Source organism: Palaemon carinicauda, chromosome 11, assembly GCF_036898095.1.
Source record: "Palaemon carinicauda isolate YSFRI2023 chromosome 11, ASM3689809v2, whole genome shotgun sequence".
In the NCBI taxonomy this organism is placed as follows: Eukaryota; Metazoa; Arthropoda; class Malacostraca; order Decapoda; family Palaemonidae; genus Palaemon; species Palaemon carinicauda.
This window is the reverse complement of record NC_090735.1, coordinates 143,866,837-143,884,689: the sequence shown is the minus strand read 5'-3', so window position 1 is coordinate 143,884,689 and position 17,853 is coordinate 143,866,837. Positions and strand designations below refer to the sequence as shown.

At 45.0% G+C, this 17,853-nt stretch overlaps 1 protein-coding gene across 1 annotated transcript in view; it reads left to right on the top strand.

Annotated features, from left to right (window-relative positions):
• The window catches only part of LOC137650264 (AP-4 complex accessory subunit Tepsin-like), an 84,219-nt gene extending 66,610 nt beyond the window's left edge, over positions 1 to 17,609 (top strand). The window contains exons 7-8 of the mRNA XM_068383567.1: positions 11,359 to 11,554; positions 13,272 to 17,609. Of these exons, the coding sequence (XP_068239668.1) occupies positions 11,359 to 11,554; positions 13,272 to 13,822 (747 nt within the window). The 3' untranslated portion in view covers positions 13,823 to 17,609. The remainder of the gene's footprint in view (positions 1 to 11,358; positions 11,555 to 13,271) is intronic.
• Positions 17,610 to 17,853: the final 244 nt, after the last annotated feature.

The window sequence follows — 17,853 nt, the reverse complement described above, 5'->3', positions numbered from 1 at the left end:
TGACGCTGCGTCCGGCTCCGTCACGCATGCACCAGTGCGACCGGACTCGGCGAGTCAAACGTTGCCCACTCCTTTGACGTTTTCTCATCAGTTATCGGATGAGGAACTGTCAGATGAGGACGTTGCTGAACCACAAGAGGATCAACCTTCAGAACTTGATGAGCCTAAGGCAGCTCAACCATCCTTGGACTTTAGAAAAGTCATGGCTGTGTTTAGGGAGTTGTTCCCTGACCACTTTGTTTCTGTGGCTCCCCGTTCGCCGCCATCGGAGTTTGTATTAGGCGTTCCTGCTACCGTGCCTGCCTTTACTAAACTCGTTCTCTCTCGCTCATCCAAGAGAGCTTTGCGGCTGTTGGGCGATTGGTTAGAGACCAAGAAGAGTTTAGGGAAGACAGCATTTGCCTTCCCCCCATCTAAACTCTCGTCTAGATCGAGCGTCTGGTATGCCACAGGAGAAGTTCTCGGGTTGGGAGTTCCTGCCTCTGCCCAAGGCGACTTCTCAAGTCTTGTAGACTCTCCCCGCCGCCTTGCCATGAGACGCTCGAAGTTTTGTTGGTCACCATCGGGCCTGGCCCACCTTCTTAAAGGTATATTTAGGGCGTTCGAGGTCTTTAACTTCCTAGACTGGTGTTTAGGAGCCCTGAGTAGGAAAATCTCTTCTGCTGATAAGGATGTTTCCTTACTCATTATGTCCTGCATGGACAAGGCCGTCCGTGATGGGTCCAACGAACTTGCCGCTTCATTCACGTCCGGAGTCCTGAAGAAACGAGAGTCTCTATGTTCTTTCCTGTCTGCTGGAGTGACGCCATGCCAAAGATCTGAGCTACTCTTTGCACCCTTGTCCAAGTGCCTGTTTCCTGAAGTCTTGGTTAAGGAAATTGCCTTGTCTTTAGTACAGAAGGACACCCACGATCTAGTTGCGTCCTCGGCTCGCAAAGCTCCCCCTTTGCCTACATTGTCTGCTAGACCGAGGATAGACACTCCAGCGTCTCGGTTTATCCCGCCCTTTCGTGGCAGAGCCTCCAGCAGAGGAGGTGCTCGTGCCGAAGGGAAGCGAGGGAAGAAGAAAGGATCCAAGTCCTCTAAGGGCAGAGTCTGACTGCCCGCAACTTCAGACAGCAGTAGGAGCCAGACTCAAGAACTTCTGGCAAGCCTGGGAGAAGAGAGGCGCAGATCAACAATCTGTGAGGTTGCTCAGAGAGGGGTACAAAATCCCTTTTGTACGCAAACCCCCTCTAGCGACGTCCCCCATCGATCTCTCTCCCAGGCACAGAGAGGAAGAAAAGAGACAAGCCCTGAAACTGGAAGTGTCTCTTTTGCTAGAGAAGGGAGCGGTGGTCAAAGTCTCGGACCTTCAATCACCGGGGTTTTACAACCGTCTCTTCCTAGTATCAAAGAAGACAGGAGGTTGGAGACCGGTGCTAGACGTCAGTGCTCTGAATGTCTGTCACAAAGACGAAGTTTTCCATGGAGACCACAAAGTCAGTCTTAGCAGCGGTCAGAAAGGAAGACTGGATGGTCTCTCTAGACCTAAGGGACGCCTACTTCCACATCCCCATTCACTCAGACTCCCAACCCTTTCTGAGATTCGTCTTCGAAGATGTGGTTTACCAGTTTCGGGCCCTGTGCTTTGGCCTAAGCACAGCTCCTCTCGTGTTTACGAGGCTGATGAGGAATGTGGCGAAATTCCTCCACTTATCGGACATCCGAGCCTCCCTTTATTTGGACGACTGGCTTCTCAGAGCCTCTTCCAGTCGTCGCTGTCTGAAGGATCTCAATTGGACTCTAGATCTGACCAAGGAATTGGGACTCCTAGTCAATTTGGAAAAGTCGCAGCTGGTCCCATCCCAAACTATTCTGTATTTAGGGATGGAGATTCACAGTCAAGCTTTTCGGGCTTTTCCGTCGGCCCCCAGAATAGATCAAGCCCTGCTCTCCATCCAGAAGATGCTGAAGAAAGAACGCTGCTCAGTCAGGCTGTGGATGAGTCTGGTAGGGACGCTGTCATCCCTGGAGCAATTTGTATCACTAGGAAGACTACACCTCCATCCTCTTCAATTCCATCTGGCTTTTCACTGGAAAAAGGACAAGACGCTAGAGGCGGTCTCGATCCCGATTTCCGAAAAGATAAAGTCTTGTCTGACTTGGTGGAAGGACAATATCAGCCTAAGAGAGGGTCTTCCCCTGGCTGTTCAGATACCCAACCACGTTCTCTTCTCGGACGCATCGGACTTGGGCTGGGGCGCGACGCTGGACGGTCGGGAATGCTCAGGTCTGTGGAACTCGAGTCAGAGGAGCATGCATATCAACTGCAAGGAGCTTTTGGCGGTTCATCTGGCCTTGAGAAGTATCGAGTATCTCCTTCGAGGCAAAGTGGTGGAAGTAAACTCGGACAACACCACGGCCTTGGCGTACATCTCCAAACAGGGAGGTACCCACTCACTGACGTTGTACGAGATCGCAAGGGACCTGCTCATCTGGTCAAAAGATCGAGGCATCTCCCTTGTAACGAGGTTCATCCAGGGCGACTTGAACGTCCTAGCAGATTGTCTCAGTCGGAAAGGTCAGGTAATTCCAACCGAATGGACCCTCCACAAGGATGTGTGCAAGAGACTTTGGGCGACTTGGGGTCAACCCACCATAGATCTCTTTGCAACCTCGCTGACCAAGAGGCTTCTAATCTATTGCTCTCCAGTCCCGGACCCAGCAGCAATTCATATAGATGCCTTCCTCCTAGATTGGTCACATCTGGATCTTTACGCATTCCCACCATTCAAGATTGTCAACAAGGTACTGCAGAAGTTCGCCTCTCACGAAGGGACAAGGTTGACGTTAGTTGCTCCCCTCTGGCCCGCGAGAGAATGGTTCACCGAGGTACTTCGATGGTTAGTAGACGTTCCCAGAAGTCTTCCTCTAAGAGTAGACCTTCTACGTCAGCCACACGTAAAGAAGGTACACCAAAGCCTCCACGCTCTTCGTCTGACTGCCTTCAGACTATCGAAAGACTCTCGAGAGCTAGAGGCTTTTCGAAGGAGGCAGCCAGTGCGATTGCTAGAGCAAGGAGAGCGTCTACCATTAGAGTCTACCAATCGAAGTGGGAAGTCTTCCGAGACTAGTGCAAGTCAGTCTCTGTATCCTCGACCAGTACCTCTGTAGCCCAAATAGCTGATTTTCTCTTATACCTGAGAAAAGGACGATCCCTTTCAGCTCCCACTATCAAGGGCTACAGAAGCATGTTGGCATCGGTCTTCCGGCATAGAGGCTTAGATCTTTCCAACAATAAAGATCTGCAAGACCTCCTTAAGTCTTTCGAGACCACTAAGGAGCGTCGTTTGGCTACTCCTGGGTGGAATTTAGATGTGGTCCTAAGATTCCTCATGTCAGACAGGTTTGAGCCTTTACAGTCAGCCTCCCTGAAAGATCTCACTCTTAAGACTCTTTTCCTGGTATGCTTAGCCTCGGCTAAAAGAGTCAGTGAGATTCATGCCTTCAGCAAGAACATCGGATTTTCGTCAGAAAAAGCTACTTGTTCTCTGCAACTTGGTTTTCTAGCCAAAAATGAGCTACCTTCTCATCCTTGGCCTAAATCTTTCGATATTCCCAGCTTATCGGAGATCGTAGGCAATGAACTAGAAAGAGTCTTATGCCCTGTTAGAGCTCTTAAGTTCTACTTAGCTCGTACTAAACCTTTACGAGGCCAATCTGAAGCTTTATGGTGTTCGGTTAAGAAACCATCCTTGCCTATGTCAAAGAATGCTTTGTCATACTTTATCAGATTGTTAATACGAGAAGCTCATTCACACCTGAGTGAGGAAGACCGATCTTTGCTTAAGGTTAAGACGCACGAGGTTAGAGCTGTAGCAACTTCTGTGGCCTTTAAGCAAAATAGATCTCTGCAAAGTATCATGGACGCAACCTATTGGAGAAGCAAGTCAGTGTTCGCGTCATTTTACTTGAAAGATGTCCAGTCTCTTTACGAGAACTGCTACACACTGGGACCATTCGTAGCAGCGAGTGCAGTAGTGGGTGAGGGCTCAACCACTACAATTCCCTAATTCCATATCCTTTTAATCTGTCTCTTGAAATGTTTTAATGTTGTTTTTATGGGTTGTCCGGAAGGCTAAGAAGCCTTTCGCATCCTGGTTGATTTGGCGGGTGGTCAAAGTCATTTCTTGAGAGCGCCCAGATTAGGGGTTTGATGAGGTCCTGTTGTATGGGTTGCAGCCCTTGATACTTCAGCTCCTGGGGGTCTGTCAGCATCCTAAGAGGATCGCTGGGCTCCGTAAGGAAGACGTACTTATAAGGCAGAGTAATCGTCTAAGTCGACTTCCTTACCAGGTACCTATTTATTTTGGTTTTGTTATATTGATAACTGTCAAAATGAAATAAAAAACTCTTAGCTTATACGATGTAAACATATTTAACTGGTCTCTACCCACCTCCTTGGGTGTGAATCAGCTATTATATATTCACCGGCTAAGTTAAATATTTAAAAATGATATTTTAATTATAAAATGTTATTTTTATTAATAAAATAAATTTTTGAATATACTTACCCGGTGATCATATAGCTGCAACTCTGTTGCTCGACAGAAAAACCTACATTCAAAATACGCCAGCGATCGCTATGCAGGTGGGGGTGTACATCAACAGCGCCATCTGTCGAGCAGGTACTTAGTACTCCAAGCAAACAAAGAACCAATTTTCTCCTCAGTCCACTGGGTCTCTATTGGGGAGGAAGGGAGGGTCCTTTAATATATGATCACCGGGTAAGTATATTCAAAAATTTATTTTATTAATAAAAATAACATTTTTCAATATTAGCCGGTGATCATATAGCTGATTCACACCCAGGGGGGTGGGTAGAGACCAGCATTACATGTTTACATTATTATGAGCTAAGTATTTTGTATTTCATTTTAGCAGTTATTCAAAATAACAAACATAAAATAAATAAGTACCTGGTAAGGAAGTCGACTTGAACAATGACTCTGCCTCTTTAAGTACGTCTTCCTTACGGAGCCTCGCGATCCTCTTAGGATGCTGAGCGACCCCTAGGATCTGAAGTATCAAGGGTTGCAACCCATACAACAGGACCTCATCAAATCCTCTAATCTAGGCGCTTCTCAAGAAATGACTTTGACCACCCGCCAAATCAAGTAGGATGCGAAAGGCTTCTTAGCCTTCCGGACAACCCAAAAACAATAATAAAACATTTCAAGAGAAAGATTAAAAAGGTTATGGAATTAGGGAATTGTAGTGGTTGAGCCCTCACCCACTACTGCACTCGTTGCTACGAATGGTCCCAGAGTGTAGCAGTTCTCGTAAAGAGACTGGACATTCTTAAGATAAAAAGACGCGAACACTGATTTGCTTTTCCAATAGGTTGCGTCGATTATACTTTGCAGAGATCTATTTTGTTTAAAGGCCACGGAAGTTGCGACAGCTCTAAATTCGTGTGTCCTTACCTTCAGCAAAGCTTGGTCTTCCTCATTCAGATGGGAATGAGCTTCTCGTATTAACAGTCTGATAAAATAGGATAAAGCATTCTTTGACATAGGCAAAGATGGATTCTTAACTGAACACCATAAAGCTTCAGACGGGCCTCGTAAAGGTTTTTAAATAGAACTTAAGAGCTCTTACAGGACACAAGACTCTTTCTAGTTCATTTCCAACCATATGATAAGTTTGGAATATCGAACGATATTGGACAAGGCCGAGAAGGCAGCTCGTGTTTGGCTAGAAAACCAAGTTGTAGAACATGTAGCCGTTTTGGATGAGAATCCGATGTTCTTGCTGAAGGCATGAATCTCACTGACTCTTTTAGCTGTGGCTAAGCATATCAGGAAAAGAGTCTTAAAGGTGAGATCTTTCAGGGAGGCTGATTGTAGCGGTTCGAACCTGTCTGACATAAGGAATCTTAGTACCACGTCTAAATTCCAACCAGGTGTAACCAAACGACGCTCCTTCGTGGTCTCAAAAGACTTAAGGAGGTCCTGTAGATCTTTATTGTTGGAAAGATCTAAGCCTCTGTGACGGAAGACTGATGCCAACATGCTTCTGTAACCCTTGATAGTGGGAGCTGAAAGAGATCGTTCTTTCCTCAGATATAAGAGAAAGTCAGCTATTTGAGTTACAGAGGTACTGGTCGAGGAACGGATACTGACTTGCACCAGTTTCGGAAGATTTCCCACTTCGATTGGTAGACTCTAAGGGTGGATGTACTCCTTGCTCTAGCAATCGCTCTGGTTGCCTCCTTTGAAAAGCCTCTAGCTCTCGAGAGTCTTTCGATAGTCTGAAGGCAGTCAGACGAAGAGCATGGAGGCCTTGGTGTACCTTCTTTACGCGTGGCTGACGTAGAAGGTCCACCCTTAGGGGCAGTGTTCTGGGAACGTCTACTAGCCATCGAAGTACCTCGGTGAGCCATTCTCTCGCGGGCCAGAGGGAAGCAACTAGCGTCAACCTTGTCCCTTCGTGAGAGGCGAACTTCTGCAGTACCTTGTTGACAATCTTGAACGGAGGGAATGCATATAGATCTAGATGTGACCAATCAAGTAGAAAGGCATCTATATGAACTGCTGCTGGGTCCGGGATTGGTGAGCAAAATATTGGGAGCCTCTTGGTCATCGAGGTTGCGATGAGATCTATGGTTGGCTGGCCCCAGGTGGCCCAAAGTCTCTTGCATACATCCTTGTGGAGGGTCCATTCTGCTGGAATTATTTGTCCCTTCCGACTGAGACAATCTGCCATGACATTCAAGTTGCCTTGGATGAACCTCGTTACTAGTGATATGTCTAGACCTTTTGACCAGGTGAGGAGGTCCCTTGCGATCTCGTACAATGACAGAGAGTAGGTCCCTCCTTGCTTGGAGATGTACGCCAAAGCCGTGGTGTTGTCCGAGTTCACCTCCACCACTTTGCCTTGAAGGAGAGACCTGAAGCTTTTCTAGTCAGACGTACTGCCAGTAGCTCCTTGCAGTTGAAATGCATTGTCCTTTGACTCGAGTTCCATAATCCCGAGCATTCCCTACCGTCTAATGTCGCACCCCAGCCTACGTCCGATGCGTCCGAGAAGAGAACGTGGTTGGGAGTCTGAACAGTCAGGGGAAGACCCTCTCTAAGGTTGATATAGTCCTTTCACCAAGTCAGACAAGACTTTATCTTTCCGGAAACCGGGATCGAGACCGCTTCTAGCGTCTTGTCCTTTTTCCAGTGAAAAGCTAGATGGTATAGAAGAGGACGGAGGTGTAGTCTTCCTAGTGACACAAATTGATCCACGGATGACAGTGTCCCTACCAGACTCATCCACATCCTGACTGGGCAGCGTTCCTTCTTCAGCATCTTCTGGATGGATAGCAGGGCTGGGGGTTGATCGTCTTGTTCAGCAACGTCCTCATCAGAGGGTTCCTCATCCGAAACTGATGAGGAAACGGCAACGGAGTGGGCAACGTCTGACTCGCTGAATCCGGTCGCACTGGTGGATGCGTGACGGAGCCGGACGCAATATCATGGCACTGCTGCACAGTCTGTGAACTGTCAACAACCATGGGTGCGCGAGGAAGTACAGCGTCAACCCGAAACTGTCTAGACTGTCTGGGTGTGCAGTCAACACCCTACCGGGTTGCTGAGGATGACGCACTGCGTCACAACAAGTCACCTCTGCTGGTTGTTGAACGTCTTCCTAGTGACACACTGAACGTCAACAACCACCTCCGAGCGTCGCTTAACGTCAACGTGCGACTGGCAACCCACACTGGGTCGCATCGGTGGAGGAACCACCTCAACTAGCAGAAGCGAGTAGGTTACCTCAGCGTCAACAGGGCGCACAACCGACCGGTTGGAAGGTTGTTGGCCAGAAGGAGGAACCACCTCAACTGGCAGACGCGAGTAGGTTACCTCAGCGTCAACAGGGCGCACAACCAACCGGTTGGAAGGTTGTTGGCCAGAAGGTTCTTCTCCGCATTTAAGTCCTCTATCAAGGACACAAGCTTGGACTGCATGTCTTGCAGCAAAGCCCATTTAGGGTCTACGGGAGCAGGTGTGGCAACAGACGGGGTTAGCGACTGAGGCGGAACCATTTACCATCCCTGGAAGCCTTGTTATGTGTGACATAATAGTACAGCAAAACTTCAAAGGCTCGACAAAAGTTGAGAAGTTGACCTGTAAACAACTTGGAGCGTCTCCTGGCTAGGCGCCAGGGCGAGTCTACCAGAATTGAGAAGTCTATCTGGGCAGAGGCATGAACTCCCAAGCCGAGAACTTCTCTCGTGTCCTATCAGACTCTCGCTCTATAAGCCAGTTTAAAAGAAGGGAAATCAAAGGCTGAATCCCTAAAACTCCTCCTGGTGCAAAAACCAGTCGCCTAGCCAACGTAACGCTCTCTAGGAGAGCGAGAGAGCACTAGCTTAACAACAACGGCTTCGAAGTAGCTAGGCCTAGTGTAAGTTCTGACGTTTAGGCGAACGAGGAGCAGCAGTTACAAGATCCGGACGAAGATCCTTAAAAAATCATCATGATTTAATTAAAGTCCATAGGAGGCTAAGCAGCTTAAGGCTCCTCTCCAAATGACAGAGTCCTCAAAGGAATATCAGTAGGAGGGAGAACAGCACTTTCTCATCTACAGGAACCTTGTCCGATAAAAGCTAGGATATCTCAGTGAGTCTCTCACTGGTGCATTAGAAGCAGACCAGAAGGCAACGTCATGTAACTGCTTGACAGTCTGTGAAGTGTCAACAACTGAACTGTCAACCACAACAGGTGCGTGAGGACATACAGCACTGGTGCATTAGTAGCAGACCAGAAGGCAACGTCATGTAACTGCTTGACAGTCTGTGAACTGTCAACAACTGAACTGTCAACCACAACAGGTGCGTGAGGACATACAGTGTTCACTCGAGCCTGCTTTGACTGTCTATACTGAGCAGTCAAAACAACTCTAGGATGCGGAGGTTGACGCACCGCGTCAAAACAAAACAACTTAGACTGTTGTTGTACCTCGCGAACGTCAACGGAAGGTTCCGTGCGTTACTGAACGTCAACATGCGGCTGGCAGGGTACACTGGAACGCATGGGTGGCGGGACTCTCTCAGCTGGAGTGCGGCAGAAGGTTGCCTCAGCGTCCACAGGACGCACAACCGTGTTGGTTGTAGGCTAGAGGTTGGTGCAGTGTCAACCTTCTCCGCACGAAAGTCCCTCATCAATGACGTTAACTGAGACTGCATGGTCTGCAGCACAGACCACTTAGGGTCTACAGGAGCAGGTGCGGCAACAGACGGTGTGACTGCCTGATGCGGTACCGCTTTGCCTCTCTTAGGAGGTGAGCAGTCGTCGCAAGACTGCAGCGAGTCCGAACTGACCCAGTGGCTACAACTGGGCCGTTGGACTTGCGCGGAAGGGACCGACTTGCGCTTAATAAGCTGCGAGACCTTGGTCCATGGTTTCTTACGAGAAACCTCTTCCGCAGACGAGAAATAAATGGGCTCTCTCGTCTTTGTGTGGGTGGGGCGATCTTGGGTAGATACGCCCGAAACCACGGAGGGAAACGTCTGTTCGTTGATCAAGGCCTGACGAACCCATAAGTCGTTCGACATTACTTCTCCCCTGGGCTTGGGAGCTTGCAAGAGGTCCCGGACTAGGTGAACGACAGGCACGAACAGACGAACCCTCGGACGCAACACTGTAACACTTTGCGCATATCACTTTATCACTTCGATTTTCTGTTTTGCACTTATTACACTGAAATCGAAACTTTTATAGAGATAAAAAAAAATCAGTGGCTGGGAAAGAGACTAAACACTCGTTCATTCAAAACTACGTTTACAATCTCTCACCGCACATAGCCTGGGGACAAGAATAAAACCCTAGAAACGTTTTACCTTCTTCCCCGTACAGCGACTAGGGAGGAGAGTAACACGAGAACAACGTTACCCGCTTGAACGGAACGTTTTCTCTCCTCTCTCTCCCTCCGTCTCTATCTCTCTCTCTCTTTCTCTCTTGATTTCGCACCTAAGAGAAGAGGCCAATTATATTTCGTCAAAAAAACATGTTATTTGACTAAAGGAAAAAACTGAGAGGTTTTTCAATTAAAAAGTTCCTTTAAAATAGAATTTAAAACATTTAAGCTAAGAAAGAATGAACAAAACGTCAGAATCGATTTACTCTTACTGCAAAGTGAAACCGTGATACACTCTCTCTCTCTATCGTAATGATAGAGCGCATGTTGAACGTCCTGAACGTCAACAACTGCGTAGTCTAAAAAACTAAACATTAGTTCATCTTTGAAAACAGTACGAAGACTATCAAAGAAATTCTTCATAAAACATTAAATTCTTTAAATACGATATAACGGGCTCAACGTTGATTAACTTCGGTTCCAAGTTAGGACCGCCTACTATCAGGAAAGGTCGCATATAAACAAAACATAAAAATTTATTTTTATATGTTTATAATAAATGGAAAGTTAATCGAAGAGGCCTAATAATGGCGGAGAGATATAAAATATATAGATCTATAACGTGTTAAGCAAAATTACTAAAAACCTAAACACACTTCCGTCTAAGGGAAGGGTCGGCCATTTAAAAGTGAAAGAGAGTCCATACTCTCTTTGTCACCATAATTAAATCTATTCAAAACGAGTTCAAGTTTTGAGATGAGATAAAACACCTGCATAGCGAAAGCTCAAAACTAGAATAGTGTACTTCACCAAATAGTTGTGAAAACAAATCCAGTTAGTAACAGCGTATTAGTAGGTCTTGCCGGTAGCCCGACAGAGAGAAAATTGGTTCTTTGTTTGCTTGGAGTACTAAGTACCTGCTCGACAGATGGCGCTGTTGATGTACACCCCCACCTGCATAGCGATCGCTGGCGTATTTTGACCGTAGGTTTTTCTGTCGAGCAACAGAGTTGCAGCTATATGATCACCGGCTAAGTTTAATATTGAAAAATAAATTTTTGAATATACTTACCCGGTGAATATATAAATTAAACGACCCTCCCTTCCTCCCCAATAGAGACGCAGTGGGATGAGAAGAAATTGAGTCTTTGTTTACATCGTGAGTGGTATCTTGCCGACAGTTGGCGCTGGTGGGCACACCCGTAACCTGTATAGCGATCGCTGGCGAGTTTTTACTGTTTTTTGTCTGTCGAGCAACAGAGTTGCAGCTATTATATATTCACCGGGTAAGTATATTCAAAAATTTATTTTATAATTAAAATATCATTTTTCATCTTTATTTTGAAAATTAAACAATGTATTGTTGTTTTCTTTGAGATATTATAGAAGGTATTTACTTAATTCTTAAGTAAGTTGCATTCAGTATATTCAAGGTTTGCTCATAACTGGATAATTTGTTTGAACCAGGTACGGGACATAGTAGAGCGTGTCATGTCCCCCTCAGGAGAAAACAAGAAAGAGGTAAATTTTCTACAGAGTGAAAAGGGAGACTATCAGCCTCTTTCTCTTCCATCCCTTGGATCATCTGTATATGTTCCAAACCAGGCAGTTCTACAGCCACATCTTCCTATTCTTGCTAAGTCCCACTCTACTAAATATAAGGGTGAGTGTAGTAGTTGATGCTCATCAAAGGAATTTTGGTCTGTAATAATGGTTTGAGAGCAAAGAGACATTTTTACATTGATGAGTTCTATATCTACAGTAGTCATTAGTCTTTTAAATGGAAATAATACTAACAGGTTTATCACAATTATTTTTCATTATAACTTGACCAAGGAAGTACAGGTATGACAGAAAACACAAAGAAATGGACACATAAATTATGAATAGTATTTTACATAGGCATGAGACATTTGGCAAAAACTTGAAAGTAGCACAGCTATAATGTGCTCTTTTTCTAGACTTGGCAAGGATGGAGCCTTTGTAAATTTAAACTTAGTAATAAAGAAAGTAAAGTAAATATGAGAATGCTGCGAAAGAGTTTTACTTATCACAACAATATGCAAAGTTAAAAAAGGAAACAATATGATAAAATAGAAAATTTGGGTATCAGAGAAAACTATCATAATTGATTGAGAAAAAATGTAAGAAGATATCAGTAAAAAAGCTGATTAATTGTCTTTGGCTAAATAATGCAAGAGAACATTTAAAGAATACTCTTAAGGATAAATATTTATAAATTATTATATTTGTGTTTTATGTATGACAGAAGGGGAAAAAGAAAAGAAAAAGAAAGCCTAGTACAGTACTGTGCTACAGTATTCTTTGAAGAAATTTTGCTAAATGTGTAATGTCTATGTAAATTACTGTCCATAATTATCATGTCCATTTTTGGGGGTTTTCTATCCTACAGTATTTCCTCACCTATGTTAATGATGAATGCAAGAGAATGATCTGGCTAGCCTCGTAAGATTGTAAAATTTTGACTCGGTGTAAAACCTGAATAATAATAATAACAATTACCAGAATGGCAAGTTACACAATTTCTCAAAGTTACTGTTTTGGCATTACTGTACATTTATTACCATAGTTGAGGGGTCCCGAAACTTCTTAGACCATCAACCCCTTCACGAAGTTCGTAATCCCGCATTGACCCTTTAGGCTTGTGAACAAATTAATAAATAAATTAGTTATAATGATGTCGATCATCATTATAAGGCACAAAATTTATATGTACATTTCTTATTTCATAATTTCTCGATAAGATTTATTTCACTTTTACATTTTGCTATTCATTAAAAGTGGTATAGAAGGGTTTGATGAACAGTAGCAAGGACTTTAGTACTTGGGTTCTTGATTTGTGAGTTTCAAGTTATCCCTGTTCAAAATTTTGGTTGTTCGTCTTGTTAGAACTGCATTGGCTGGACAAAAACCAGCCCTAATGGGCATCAAAAGATTTATCCTCTAGTAATGTTTTATTTCTTATAGGAATGTCAGCTTTTGGCCAAAATGTTCAATGGAACCCTGGTGTTTATCGACCTCATTTTGATCTCCAGGCACCCTTATAGTTCCATTGACCCAAGAGGGTTGATATCAATCACTAATGACCCTTGTATAGTTTCATCTCACATAATCTGTAGTATGGGGAATCAAATGTACTAGTTTATATAGTAAATGGTAAATCATTCCGATTGACATTGATATTTATTCACTTAAACCATGAAGTTTTAAATCAACGACTTAATTTTTCCATTTTTTAAACTTTTCATGTAGTTTTATGTATTGTGTCAAATTTTCTTGAAAATCATTGGTATTTCTCCAATTCCAATTTTTACTCAACCTTATGAAAGTTTCCCCATGCTCATTATTATTCGTTTCAGCTCACAGAACAGGACGGGCCGGAGGTGGTTGGGATAGTGATGGAGAACCAACTGATATTTCTCCATCCCCCTTTACTTCTGATATGGAAATGTCCATCGGGACTTCAGACCATCATCTAAGTGAGAGTCAGTCCGTTGGCATGTCGGAAGAGGAATTTCTTAATATTTACTTACATGACAAAATTGCTTGGCCTGTAGATCACAATGAACTAGTCAAAACCTGTCAAGAATGCACTTCATTTAATCTTACTCTTTTGCTTGAGAAAGTGTCGCATAAACTTGGTGAATTTGCAGAGAATAAAGCCCTTGCTGAAGAACCTTTTGCCGTTGTGAAAGAAACTGCACCTCCTGTAGATAGTTTGCAGACATGTAGGTTATTGAGGTTGCTTTTGATCGTGGAATTTGGAATCCAGTATGATGTTTTTTCCCCAAATCAGGTAAATAATATATTAGGAAAAATACTTCAGAACCTACAAGGAAATGAGAATTTGGAATCTTCAGTGAGGTTAAAATCTAGAAAGCTTTCGTTAATTCTCCATAAATTAGTTTAAGTATTGTACAATGAAAATATAAAATTGTATTTAAGATTGTGAGGTGATATAAGTCAAAACATTTCATTTCTGTTTTCCCTTTGATAATGTTTATAGGTTTTAGTGTTACAGTATTTGTTGTTATTTCAATCCTTTTTTATCCAGATTTTTTTATAGGGAATCATATTGTTTTTGCTTTGTGTTATTATTAGAACTGTAAGAGGTGCATGGCCTTAAAGGCCCCATTCCTGGGCTATTATACCCCAAATTCATAAATCTAGTCCAATTTATAGTCCTGCATAAAATGCAAAACTACTAGGTTGTTATGCAAATGTAGGGACACCAGTTCTAAAAGAACTAAAAAAGGGCAGCGGTCAAAGGTGTGTGTTTTTTTTTTTTTTTAAACATTTAGAATGCTATCCTAGATTAATAACTAAATGTAGTGATATGTTTTCTCAAATCTAAAAGAATTAAAATCTTATTGTAATTGTTAAATTTATTTTATTTCAATTACTAATTGTCCTGGCGTAAATACAAACCCACAAACCCTCTGCTATTTATATGGGTATTACTTTCTGCGTAACTGAAAGACCAGCCATGATAATTTTATTGAAGGATCCAGGGGTTGGGGTAGACTGGCTACCCCGCTCTCTCACACCTCTCGTTTGAGTATCCACTTTACTTTTTGGCTCAGTAGAGAACGGACATACTGCCTTTCTTTCCCGCAAAGACTTGCGTTGGTTGTTTTCCTGTTTAGTTTTTTTTTTCTTTTATGTGTGTTTTTGTCTTATAGAAATATATGCGTGTATATTTATAAATGGAAACATACTCTTTATGTTGTTAAATATTTGTAACTGATTATTGTTGACAACGTATCCGGCGGTCTCGCTCTCCGCCGTAAGGGAGTTGTCATTGTTTTGATACTACTCCCCTACCTTGCCGGAGGTGGTTGGCAGGTCCTCGACACTCCCGTGTGTTTGTTTCATTACTTTAACTCGTTCAGCTCCCTTTCGAGGAATCCTCTTACTAGGAAGGCGACTTATTCCCCAAATAGATCATGTTATGCAGTGTAGTTATGAATTTTCACAACATCCAACAGATAGGAGCGATGTAGAAAGCAAGGCCGATGGCTTCGGCCGCTCTGGTCAATGCCTTGCGCTTCCTGTGGCAGATCTTCAGCTGCCCATGTTATGAGGTAGCACTCATTGCCGACCTTCAACTTGAACAATTATTGTTGATGGGAAGCTTCCCTTACGAGGGAGTGTTGAACTTCCCCTGAGTTGGGCTACCCCCTCCGAGGGAGAACTTCCCCACTAAAGCCGTTCGGCAACCTTCCCTCTTTCGGGAAGAATTGCTGACAGCTCGTCGAGATCTGCTTGTGCCATCTTGTCACCGAAGACTGTGTTTCTTCCCCTTGAGTGGGGAAAAGCAAGTCCAAAGCTTGTTCCTCTTTCGTGGAAACTTTTCTCTCGTTCACGAGAGAGATTGTTACGCCTATGCCTTTTCCCATAGAGCTGGAAGGGGAGAAAGCTTGTCTTATGCGATGTCCTCCTTCGGGAGGACTTCTCTCTCGTTCGCGAGAGAGGGATTATTATGCCTACGCTTTTTTCCCATAGAGCTGGGAGAATGGTTGTCTTAGGCGATGTCCTCTGGAAGGAATTCTCTCTCGTTCGCAAGAGTGTTTGTTCAGTGACCAACAAATGTCGTACGCCTACGCTTTCCCATAGGGCTGGGAGAAAGCTTGTTCTAGGCGATCTCCTTCGGGAGAACTTTACTTTTGTTCGCGAGAGAAAACTTGTGTTCATCTTTTGTGTTAGAGCTGTGGATTGTCGCAGACGCTGCAGTCAGTTGGTCAGGCCTTGCGTCTGTTTCCGTCACCGAGGAGTTTGCTGATCCACCGAGGCAGTGGGAGCTTTCTCCGAAGTAGGTTTCTCCTTCTGGGAAACGAGTCTCTCATTCTCGAGAGAAGACCGCCTTCTCCCCTTACGCTTATGGTTCTCCTCCAGGGGCGGAGCGAGAACCTTGTCTTAAGCGACGTTCTCCTTTAGAGCTGAATCAATCTCTCCTTCAGGCGGAGTCTGCTCTGCGTTCCTCTCCTGAAGATCGTAGGGTGGAAGGGTTTCTGACCCCTCTCCACCCTGGATGTTCTCCTCCTCGTACTGTGAAGAGATGTCTTTTTGAACCTGCTGGTTCTCCTCTTGGTGATCGTGAGCCTTCGGGCTCTCATCATGTTGATACTGCGGGGTCTCATGACCTTAGAAGTCCTTCGGGCCTCCGTCGCGCTGGACTTCCCGAGTTCATGCGACTTGGAACCATTGGGTTTCAGTTACGCTGAGCCTTTGGGCTCTTGTAACAATGGTTATGCTGATCCTTCGGGCTCTTGTACCATCAGTCACGCTGACCCTTTGGTGTCTTGTGTCAAGGAAACTTCGGTTTCCCATTGCTGTACCCTTCGGGATCTCGCAACACAGGTTACCCCGAGTCTTCGGGCTCTCGTGCCTTTAGTCACGGTGACACTTCGGTGTTTCGTGACAGGGAAACTTCGGTTTCCCGTTGCGCTTACCCTTAGGAGTCTCGCAACACAGTTTACGCTCGTAACATTGGCATCGCTGAATCTGTAGGCTCTCGTGCTAAACGCTTCACTGAACCTTCTGGTTCTTGTACCTTTAGTGACGCTGACACTTCGGTGTCTCGTGACAGAGGAACTAAGGTTGCTCGTTGCGCTGACCCTAAAGGGTCTCACAACACAGTGGCGTAGCGAGAACCTTGTCTTAAGTGACGTTTTCCTTTAGAGCTGAATCAGTCTCTCCCTCAGGCGAAGTCTCCTCTGCGTTCCTCTCCGGAGGATCGTAGGGTGGAAGGGTTTCTGACACCTCTCCTCCCTGGATGTTCTCCTCCTCATGCTGTGAAGAGATGTCTTTTTGAACCTGCTGGTTCTCCTCTTGGTGATCGTGAGCCTTCGGGCTCTCATCATGTTGATCCTGCGGGTTCTCATGACCTTAGGAGTCCTTCGGGCCTTAGTTGCGCTGGTCTTTCAAGTTCATGCGACTTGAAACCATTGTGTTTCAGTTACGCTGAGCCTTTGGGGTCTCGTAACAATGGTTACGCTGATCCTTCAGGCTCCCGTACCATCAGTCACGCTGACCCTTTGGTGTCTTGTGACAAGGAAACTTTGGTTTCCCGTTACGGTACCCTTCGGGATCTCGCAACACAGGTTACCCTGAGCCTTTGGGTGGGTCTCTCTTGCCTTAAGCCATGCTGAACTTCGGTTTCCCGTTGCGCCGACCCTTAGTGGTTTCGCAACACAGTTTACGCTCATAACATCGGCATCGCTGAGCCTGTAGGCTCTCGTGCCAAACACTTCACTGAACCTTCTGGTTCTTGTACCTTTAGTCACGCTGACACTTCAGTTTCTCGTGACAGAGGAACTTAGGTTTCTCGTTGCGCTGACCCTTCAGGGTCTCGCAACACAGAACATGCTGAACCTTCAGTTTCTCATGACCCTTATCATCAAGAGTCTTGCTCTTATAACAGGGAATTTTCAGACTCGTCGTGTTGAGCGTTTGCGCGACCTGCGCTACTTTGAACCTTTGGGTTATGGTAGCAAGGAGTTCTCTCCTAAGCATGCAATCTCTAAGTATTCACGCGATCACGCTGAACCTTCTGGTTCTCGTGAACCTAGTCACCAAGAGTTTACTCTTACGACAGAGAGGTTTTGGACTCTCATTGTGCATCCCAACAGGAGTTAGTGATGAGGTTCCTAGATGTGCGAGTTCTGATCGTGGTTCAAGTTTCCCCATTATCACCCCCCACCTCTAGACACAGCTCTTCCTCGTGCTGTGTCACGCAACAGAACAGTGTCACTCGATGCTCTCCAAGCGCTGGCTCTTGGTGTTCTTACATCTCAGTCAAGAGAGGGTTCTCACTGTTTAACATCCTCGTGGAACCAAACCCGCCTCTCTTCGGTGGCTACCTCGTCTTGGACTAAGTACCGTCTGCCTTTTTGGTGGCAGTGGGGTAACCTTCCTTCAATGATAGACACTCATCAGCCT